The following is a 10,809-nucleotide window of genomic DNA, read 5'->3' as shown; positions in this document are numbered from 1 at the left end:
CCTTGGCATGGTAATTAACTAAGCAAATCGGATATTAGATAAAATCGGGTATCAGATTTTTATTTGTAATTTTAAATTAAAAAATATATTATATAATATATAATGTAATATTATATATTACATATTATATAATATATAATATATTATTATATTATATTATATTATATAATATAATAGTCCAAGGAGTTGAGCTTAATTGGTTAAAACATTGGGTTCTCACTATGGAGACCCAAGTTCAATTCCCAATAGGGACATTTGAAGTGGAATTCTAAGTTGTGACTCTTGACCTTCTGGTATATATATATATAAAATTATATTATATTATATTATATTATATTATATTATATAATACATAGTATATAATATATAATTATATTATATTATATTATAATATAATATATTATTATATTTTATTTTAAAATAATTTAAGTATAAAAATTGGATATCCGATTTTTTGAGACAATATATTTCGACTATGACAACCCATGAGTTATTTTTAACCTACGGGCTGTGCAATTTTATAGAAATCCGATATCCGATTTTTTGCCCAAAAATTGCTAAAGAATAGATTGAAAGGTAAGATTTTTATTGTTTTCAATTATTTTCATTCAATTTTTGTATTTTTTTAATGTTTATTTGTTTTTTCATTGAAAATACGGTTTTTTTCATGAAAACTAGGTTTTTTAAATCAAATACAAAATTGTTTAAATTTGTTAACTAAATTCAATTGTTTACATTCAATTAGGTTAAAAATGGGGGATAACAATAAAAACATTGATCAACCACAACCGCAACAACCAAACCCTCCTTTGCCAAACCCACCCTCAATTAAGGATTTGATTGAACAAAATTTGAATGAATTGAAGGGGATTGCAGATGTATATCATAGGATCTCTCTTCTAAACCCAATGTTTGATCCTCTCACGTCGATCATAAAGAGTATGGAAACCATGACTGAGGAGCACAATGCTGCCTTTTTGTGGCGAGATTCTATGAGGGAACAATATGCGGATGGCTTGTCATATAAGGAGATCAAGGATCTTGAGATATCGAAAGTCGATATCGCCTCATTGTTTGTGAATCCCTGCACCGGTCAACCCATAGACCCCCAAAAAATAAAACTTTCTATTAAATGGTGCACAAATGATGGTATTGTGAAAAACTTTTGGGATTGTTGGTGGATGGTTTTTGACAAACCACCCAACAACAATCTTGATGTCCCCTTCTACTTCATAAAAAAATTGTATGTTAAGTTTGTTTTAGGCAAACATGTGAACTACTTTGACATCCAGCCTTTCCAAGGTGTGGGATTAGGTATGCCCCAAAATAGACCTGGGGCAATCAGAGTAGTTCAGGGCCCATATGTCCCCCCTCCTATTGATCCCCCACCTCTAGTGCAGCATCCAAATATCATTTGTGAGGCAGCTTCACGAACCATATCGGTTATTCACTCTTTGAGTAGCCTTTTGATTTCTTAGGTTGGCTCAGTAACTCAGCCTACTTTTGATGGTATTGGTGCATCTGGTGGCGTTGACATGTCATCCTCGGTTCCACACATATGTGTGCCCCATAGTTGTGTCATGTGTGGGCACATATGCTTGGTTCCAATTGGACAACCTGTTGATCCTCTTGCGGACAGTGCAAATTATGAGGTGCATGAGATGCATGATGCACCAGATGTTATGACACAGATTGAAGGATACCCTGGGGAGTCCTCACATGCTAGAGGCGAGGAGGCATCGTCATCATACATTAATGATATAGTGGTAAGATTTGTATTTTCACAGTTCATGCTATATTTTGAATGAATATTTATAATCTAGATAATATTAAGTACTAATTTTTATTTACATGGTCTATTTAACAGTTGATGACCAAGAAGGACTTGAGATAGATTCAGGATGGCACCTTGTCGACCATTTCATTTGGCCTTGATAGCTTGATAGTACATATATTATTGCACCTAGTCATTTGTATTTTATTGTACATACATGCTCATCATTTATATTGGTATTAATTAAATTATGTAGTAACTTGCATGTATATCTTATTTTACTCTTGTAGGGCACAAGCAGCACAAGTGCGGGGTAGTGTGATTTAGGATCTGGTAGTGTAGTTGGAGACAAGGGAAAGGTAATTGAATGCAAATATGATTGAATGAATATTTAAATAACTTATAGTGATTATACATGTCTAGACATAGATTGATAGTTTCATATACTTGTTGTGTATATGTACAGAGAATTGTTGGCTTCACATCCTTGATGACTACACCCAGTATACCTAAAGATGAAGAAAAAGAAGAGATGCCTCAAGTAGATGTGTGTTTATTTTATTTTGTGTTTAGTAGATATAATTTGTTATTATTAGTGACAATTATATGTTAAATTGTATCAATGTCATGTTTCTGAACATATGTAGGTTGTGTATGAAAATATTGAAAACATACCTCCTCTACCGAAGACATACATCAAGAGTCCTGTAAAGCCGAAGAGAAAACATGGAGATGAGGTAAACATGAATAGTTCAATTATAGTTCATTTTATGTTAAACTTTCAAACGTGAATTATGTAATATAACTAATATTAATCGTGGTTTGTTTTTCTTATGTAGGATCCTTTAGAGCTAAGCAGTGCGGTGAAGAGGATCGATTTTGATGATCCATCAGCAGCTTAGGATGTTATAGATAGTTTTGAGATGCTTACATGTCTAGTTGGCATGTATATTTTGTATATGGACATACATTCACGTATTTAGACATACATTTTGTTTGAGTTGGCATTTATGCCATATTTGCATATGGACTTACATTTGTAATCATTTGACATTTTTATATATACAAAAGTTGATATTTGATCATATAAATTGTTGCTCATTTGTGCATGGTGTTATCATGGAAATATTTAATTCATTCCAATAATTAATAATGGTTAATAATGGTTATTTAATGAGCAATACAATTCATTTCATTTCATCGTAAGTGTTGTTTGTATAATGAACAATACAATTCATTTAATGAACAATACAATACAATTCATTTAATGAACAATACTTAATACAATTCATTATTACCCTATGCATGGCTCTAATTTGTCCCCCCACTTGGTCGAACGTTCGGGGTCATACCCTACTGGCGTCGTCCTTTGAACGCCCTAAGTGCTAAAAATTGTCAAACTTTGACGGCCCTAACTCTGAATCCGTGGATCCTGCGAACGATCAATTTGAACCTACGGAGCCATGAGAAGGGTCCCTACAAAAGCCTATCTCAATTTTATTTCTGATGGAGCCACTCTATGCACCCACCATAAGATGCCACCACTCCACTATGCGCATTGGTTGGGCCCTACTCGGAAAGATCATGAAAAAAATGTGTTGAACAGGTCTTAGTTATGTAGGTAGTGGGATGACAAGCCATAATCACTTATGCAAAAATGTCACGTCATATCCTGATCCACTTGATAAACGTGAAAGACTATCAAGTGAGCTGGTTTCCAATATCCCTCCCCCCTATTCTATTTTATCTATAAGGTCTTTTCACATTTACCACAAAATGGCTCGTCGATGTCACCTCACGGCACTGGCTATCCAGGGGAAAATTTGCACCTCTGTCCATGCCCCTCCGTGTACCTCTATATTAAGGAAGTTTGGTTCCTCGATGGGAGAGACAGGATCGTACCTGCAATCCGTCTGTGCAACCTGCCAATCTGATGGGGATTTAACTGCCGCTTTCCTCGGACTCTGGCCAGCCAAGTCCGGTTTGATCGCTGCATAGACTCGTTCGTAGACTGAGCACATTGTACCTATGGCCAAATGCTAGCAAATCGAATTGATGTGCATGAAAGAAGGAGCCACCACGTCCAATCAAACCGTACACGTGGCATGGGGGTATGGAGAAGGCATGGCATGGGGCGGGCCATTTTGTCCTCTGCGTAGCCAGTGCCCTCTATGGAGTATCACTGTCTATCCAGAAATCCTTTCCATAAACAGTTGAGCATAGGTCATCAAATAATTAAAAAATTGAAACACACAGAAAAAGAGCTGAACATTAAAACACAGTCACATTCTCCACGTAAATAATAATTGCCATTTTGTTCCATTGGCAGGTATGGGTGTGCAAGCTTTGGTGGATTTGGCCATTCGAATTCCACTGGACTGGTTAATAAGAGTCCTAGTGTTAACTAGCATGCTGCTTCAGATTCTTCTGGTTGTTTGTGGTGCTCGTAGATATCGAAGCTCAAGCCTAATTTTGCGATTAGTTGTGTGGGTGGCTTACATTTCTGCCGATCCAGTGGCCATCTCTGCGTTGGGTACCATGATGCATTATGCTCGTCGTGAGATATATGGCATATGGGCTCCTCTCCTGCTCGTCCATCTCGGAGGCCCCGATGCAATCACTGCATATTCTCCAGCCGACAACGAGCTCTGGTTAAGACATGGTTTCTACATGCTCTACCATGTTTCACTCGCAGTATATGTCATATATGTATCGGCATTTACAGGATATCTGCTGGTTGCTGCCATTCTTGTACAAATTGCAGGCTTTAGCAAGTATGCTGAGAGAACCGTTGCATTGGCATTTGCCAGCAACTCTCAGATAGTTAACTCTACTCAGCCAATTTATGCCTTAATGAAGCACGAGGAACTGATAGCACGGGAAGTGAATAGTGAAGAGGAGAAAGCAGCACCATCGGCGGTGAATGGTGAAGAGGAAAATTACATTTACCCACTCATGGGGGAGAAGCATCTTTACTATAAGCTGCAAAACGAGAGGTACGAATATACAAGCTGGAAATCTTTGCTGCAAGGAAAAAATATAGTGACCATTAAAGATGTGTGCGAAGAAGAGGGCAACAAAGCAACAGACGACTACATGCTCTGTTTGTCTTATGCATTGTTCAAGATGTATAAGCGGAGGTTCGTGGGTCTTTATTTTCATGAAGGGCCTCGACAAAAAACCAGGAGATTGTTTATTAACAATCGTTTTTCAAAAAATGTAGTTTTCAAAGTTGTCGAGAGGGAATTGAAGTTCATGTCTGATTTCCTATTTTCGAAGTCAAGCCTCACAGCGAGGACAGCATTCAGTCTGTATGGAGTATTAAGGCGCTTTCTCAGCGCCTCTTTCCTGGCGATTGCTGGCTTTCTAGTATTCAGTGAAATCAAAGATTATATTCCAGCGAAGGCAACGAGTCATAATGTACATTCTCCTTGCTGTAGCGTTTTTAATGGAGGTCTATCAGCTGTGCAAAATTATTGTATCTGATTGGGCTATGGTATGGTTGATTTGCACCAAGATTCAATATCGCCGTCTTCCTAAATAATGTTATCACCACTGCATGTTGAAGATGATCGAGAACACTATTGCTTTTCTACGGAAGGCTAGGATGCTATTGGGAGATGAGTACTGGAAGAACAAAATTGAGCAGTACAGTGTCACAGACACTTGTTTCAAGACCAGGTACTCTCGTGTCTGGAAATTGCCTGAATTTTTTTTAACTTTCTACATTAGAAATAAACATATCGAGACGAAGCCTGTTCCAGATGATCTAAATGAATTTATCTTTGAAAAAGTGAAAAAATTGTGTTCCCCGACAAAAGAAATTGCGAGATGCAGAGAAGGAATTTATGCCCCTCATCAGTGTTTGTTTGATAGTGGCGCAGACCTGCGATGGGTTTCAGAATTGGACCTGGACGACAACATTTTGGCCTTGCACGTAGCTACCGCAATTTGCGAGCATGAGAGTGAAGAAAAGGGTAGCCTAAATTTCAATGTGAATAACACTTTATCCAAGTATTGTGCTTATCTTTTGTTCTCACACCGCAATCTTTTGCCTCTCCACCCAGACACCACAAAGATAACGTATATGAATCTTCACCGTGAGCTTGCGAGTGGCAAGTATAGAAATGTCAAGGAGTTGAAAAATGTATTCAGAGGAGAAAGCAGCCTAGGCAAAGGCACAAAGCTAGCTCGCAAGCTGCTGAAAATCGAAAGGAAGCAGATGTGGGAATTATTAGCTGATTATTGGGTTGCTTTGCTGTTATACATTGCTGTCTACAACAAAGCTGAATTCCATGCACAGTGCCTCACTACTGGAGGGCAATTTTTGACGCAATTGTGGGTGTTGCTGGGTCATATGGGTTGTGGAGAACAGTCCGACTCTGCTGTTACAAAGAAGGTGGAGGATAAGACCATCAGGGAGAAGGAAGATGAAGAGAACCGAAGAAAAGAGGAAATAAAGAGGAAAGAAAGTGCATGGAGGGAAGAAGATGAACAGGTGAGAAGACAAAAATTGAAGAGGTCAAGATTATGGATGAGAACATTTGGTGTTTAACCCACAGTAGTTAGATGTTATCTGAAGAGGGCGACTAGCCTAGGGGTAAATTTTAGCTAAGTCTCTTTAGAATTCTGATTTCATGCCTTGTTCTATGTTCAATTAGACCAGTAGTTCTTATCGTCTGTATGTTTAACAAATGGCCGGCAAAACCCTTGTAGCGCACTTCGGAGGTCTCTGTTAGATCTCTAGGTGCTGTGCTGCTCTGCAATTTTTTTTTCTTGTCACATTTTCAATCTACAGATATTTAGAACAGCATGTACTCCATGTCCAGATTTTTAATTTGTCACTGTATGCTAGAATTTGAACTAAGTTTTCAGCTATAACTCCTCTTTACATTTATTAGAAACCTAATAAGCTAAGCTGCAAATTTAGCTATTAATATGGACTACGAACTACACAAGGTAAAATCATCTAAGAGGTCTGTACTTCTTTTTAGGAAAGAGAAATAAAGAAATCATAATCAATTAACTAGATTAGAATAAGATTAAAAACCAAAAAAATAAGTGAAATGAGATAACGAAAAGCTAATGTTATTTTTATCAGATTATAAAATAGGAGTGATAAAAAATTCTAATTTAAAAAAAAATAACGTTCTTAATATTCTAATTATGCGAGTGTATGGTAATATCAGAATTTATGAAATTATTTTGTATTTGTTGTTTAGACAGTGGGGATGAATTTAGTAATATTGTAGCATTTTAATTATTTGAAGAAAGACATTTGTATTTGAAGAAGGTCGATAGTTTCATCTGTCAATTCTTTTTTTTTATTTGATTTGGATATTGCTTTATTTAAGAGTTCAACCCTTGAGAAAAAAAAGAAGAGAGAGATTGAAGGAAATAAAGTGGTGATAGCAAATAATATAATTTAAATGAAATAATTAAAAAATAAAATATTGATGATATCTATCAACATCTTTTACATAAATTTTTTCAAATATAAGTATGCTAGTTTAAAAGGTATAATCAATCAATTATTAAACAATATGAAATTATAAAAAGAACAAACATTTTGTAGAGATAGGAAAAATATATTAATTAAGGGGTACATAAAAAATGTTTTCTTTGTTTTTTAACCTATTTATTTTAAAAAAACTTTATAAAATAAGCAATAATATAATAAAAATTATTCAAATGTTAAAATTATTGTAATTATAGAGCTTAGTGGGCTCCAAATGATTAAGAATAAATTATTTTAAAAAATCAATTAAATTCTAAAAGTTATTGTAACTCTACCATATTTGCATGAATGAAGACACTTTTTTTTCAAGAAATCTTAAGTTGATATTTTTCTTGGTATTAAGGAGCAAGTAAATAGCCCATGAAGCACTTTAGAAGAAGTAGTAAGAGAAAACTAAGAACTATTTTGAAAGATTCTAAACTACTTTAGGAAAGATGATAAGAAGAGAAATCTTCTTTTTTTTTTGTTTGAATTTCCAAAAACTAATTCTTAATATAACAATAAAAAAATTGTTTAATATTTTTTTGGTCTGATATAACTTTTCTAATTTTATGAAAGTGGTCTATAAAATAGAAATTTTTTTGACAAATTTGAATATCACTCCCAAACCCAACTCACATCCACCTATAATATTGAAATGAATGTACACAAATAAACTATTTATAATTTTTTATTTCATACCATTAAATATTATAATAAAAGATAAACTAACACTATACTAGAAAACAAATTTGAAAAATTCTTCTCTAAAAGTTAATAAATATTATATCAGTATACCTTACATATCTCAATTAGGGAAAAAACAATTTAGCTATAAGTGAACAAAAATGAAAGGGAAAAAATACTATCTTGTATGTTTTTTTATTAGATTAGAGGATCCTCTATGCTCCATCGTATGTTTAGAAAGTTTGAATAACTTTTAAACTTTTGTTCTTATTCTCCTAAGACTATTGTAGAATAAGTACTCTAAGCGGAACAAAACTATATGGCTGAATGTCTACATCATTAAACATAATTAACACAATGTTTATTCTTAAAATTGGAATAAGTAGAGAAAATGAATACAAATAACAATAGTAAAACACCTTTAGCGACATCCACCGGGCTAGATTAAATGCAATGTTTTCATCGTAAAAACAACTTAAAAGAAAAAGAATGAGTGTGTAACAACCTCAAATTTTTCCCGCCTTCCCTTTGCAACTCTCCCGCCTACTTTGTGTTTGAATTTGAGTTCCTGGATGACCGCCCCCTCTAGGAAGGTCCCCCCCTCCCTGCATGACCCAATACCCGATTCCACTGTCAGAGCGCATGCTGTTGTGCTGGCTGCGGGGTCACCACGGTTTGTGGGTCATACGGAAGAAAACGCCAGTCTTCACACCCCTTCCACTTCACTAGTTCTGACCGATGCTGGCCTGAAAGAGGAAGAAAGGAATATACCACATCCCGGACCAGAAACTTCTGCTGGATAGGCGGATGTGGATCTTGTGAAGGAGAATCCCAAGTCTAGCTGGAAGAATGCCCTCCTTGGGTCCACAAAGTCGACCCCTAAACCTATTTTGGCCACCTTCTCCCGAATAATAGACGGAATGGAGATCAAACTCCCAGACAACCTAATGGACAGAATCACCTCTTCCCTTCACCTGGCAATAGTTGGTCATTTCTTCTGCTTCCGACCATCTATTGACATGGTCAGGCGATGGGAAAAATCTCATTGGAAGCTTAAAGGAAGCCTGGAGGTATCAACAATGTCGGGGGGACTCTTTCTATTCAAGTTCAACACTGAGGAGGATTTGATCTATGTCCTGTTAGGTTCTTGGGCATATGACAAGCATTTCCTAACCATGGCTAAATAGAAGCCTAGTTTTGACCCCTCTGCAAAACTAAACCGCATGGCTCCAGTCTGGGTTAGGCTCCCTAGGCTCCCTCTAGAGTTCTGCGATGAACAAATCTTCCACTGGATAGGAAACTCATTTGGCAGCTTTGTCTCAGCGGACTCGGTCACTCTCAACAAATCCAGGTTGGTGTATGCTCATTTTTTTGTTAATGTTACTATTAACAAGGCTCTCCCAAACTTTATCTCCCTAAAATCAAAATGGGGAAAATGCTCCTAGGCTATTGTGTATGAAAATGCCACCCTGTTTTGCTAGAAAGCAATAATCAGGGTCATTCCTATACTGAATGTAAAGCCCTCATGGTTGTGGAATCCAAGCTTAAAAATAAAGCCATCTGCGTTGAGCCCATCAACCCTGGTGACCCATCATCCTTGGCTCCTCTTGAGCTGACTACTGTGAATGAAATATCTGAGGATTACCCTCACACAGACAAGATACTAGAAATTTTAAAATCCCCAGCAGACCCAGTCAAGAATCCAAGTATCCCCCTGGAAGAGGGGGATATCCCACAGGTGATAGCTCTCAACCTGTCCCCCAACCCCCATCCATCTGCTTCCCCCACCCCTCTATCCTTCACCCCTAGCCCGGTTATGGCTAAGCCTCTTATGAGTGAGGTTATTTTGCCCACCTCATCACCCCCTCTCTCCCCTGCAATGGGGATAAGAGATGCTCACCTTGGAAGCTCCCTGACAATTTCGTTGAAAGTGTCCCCCCCGAGATCTCCTCGGATGGAAAATGAAGAATTGATAACCCAGAAGAAGCAAGTCAAGGCCAAGAAAGCTAATGTGGGGGGAACTGAAAATAAAGTTGGTAGACCCTCGGAAAGAGTCCTGAGAAACAAAGTTATGGAAAGGGACATTGCAAAGGGCAGACAACTGACCTTGGACGGACTCAACAAAAGTAAGAAATGAAGTTCCTCTCTTGGAACATAAGAGATCTAAACAGCCCCCAAAAGCAGTTCGCCATAAAACAACTCATTCTGGAGATGAAAATTGACATTTGCCTTCTTTGGGATGTCAAGATGCCCTTCCAAACCTCTGCTTTGGTTGCTGGTAAACTTTGGCCTGGAGTGGACTATCTGTATGTGGAGGCTTTGGGTGCTTCTGGGGGTATTGCTACCCTCTGGGATCCCATTAAAATGAAAGGTAAGCTTTTCGCTAGCTCCCAAAATTTCCTAGTGGTTTCTCTTCATTACGGAGAACAATGCTGGTAGATGTTCAATGTCTATGCACCCAACTCTAGGTCGGGGAGATGACTTCTGTGGGAGGAAATTTATAATCTCGTTGTGGCTAATCAAAAGGATCAGTTTATGCTTGTGGGAGATTTCAATTCCCCCCTCTACCCCTCTAAGAAGGGTGGAGGCCTTGAGGATTTCTCTAACAGCATGGGCGACCTAGCTAGCTTCATCAATGCTTCCATCCTTATGGATATTGACCTACAGGGTGCTCCCTTGAATTGGTTGAACAATAGGAAAGGTAAACATCTTATTCAAGTTAGACTGGATAGATTCTTGATTTCCACCAATTGGGACATCGGACATAGCTCTTACTTGAAAACCCTCCCAAGGACTGCGTCTGACCACAACCCCCTTCTTCTCCACTGGAAAGATAGACCCTACTAGGGTT

The 10,809-nt window shown here is 37.3% G+C and overlaps 1 protein-coding gene across 1 annotated transcript; it reads left to right on the top strand.

The window, feature by feature from the left end:
* Nucleotides 1-4,105: 4,105 nt before the first annotated feature.
* Nucleotides 4,106-5,260, top strand: LOC131076281 (uncharacterized). The gene has a single exon (XM_058013395.1). The coding sequence runs from the start codon at nucleotides 4,106-4,108 to the stop codon at nucleotides 5,258-5,260; it is 1,155 nt and encodes a 384-aa protein (XP_057869378.1).
* The last annotated feature ends 5,549 nt before the right edge of the window (nucleotides 5,261-10,809 follow it).

The sequence above is a fragment of the Cryptomeria japonica genome, chromosome 4, assembly GCF_030272615.1.
Source record: "Cryptomeria japonica chromosome 4, Sugi_1.0, whole genome shotgun sequence".
Lineage (NCBI taxonomy): Eukaryota > Viridiplantae > Streptophyta > Pinopsida > Cupressales > Cupressaceae > Cryptomeria > Cryptomeria japonica.
Note: the sequence above shows the minus strand (reverse complement) of the source record. Positions and strands in the feature narration are given on the sequence as shown.

Coding starts and splice junctions, on each gene's coding strand:
- LOC131076281 (XM_058013395.1), top strand. CDS start 4,106: ATGGGTGTGCAAGCTTTGGTGGATTTGGCCATTCGAATTCCACTGGAC.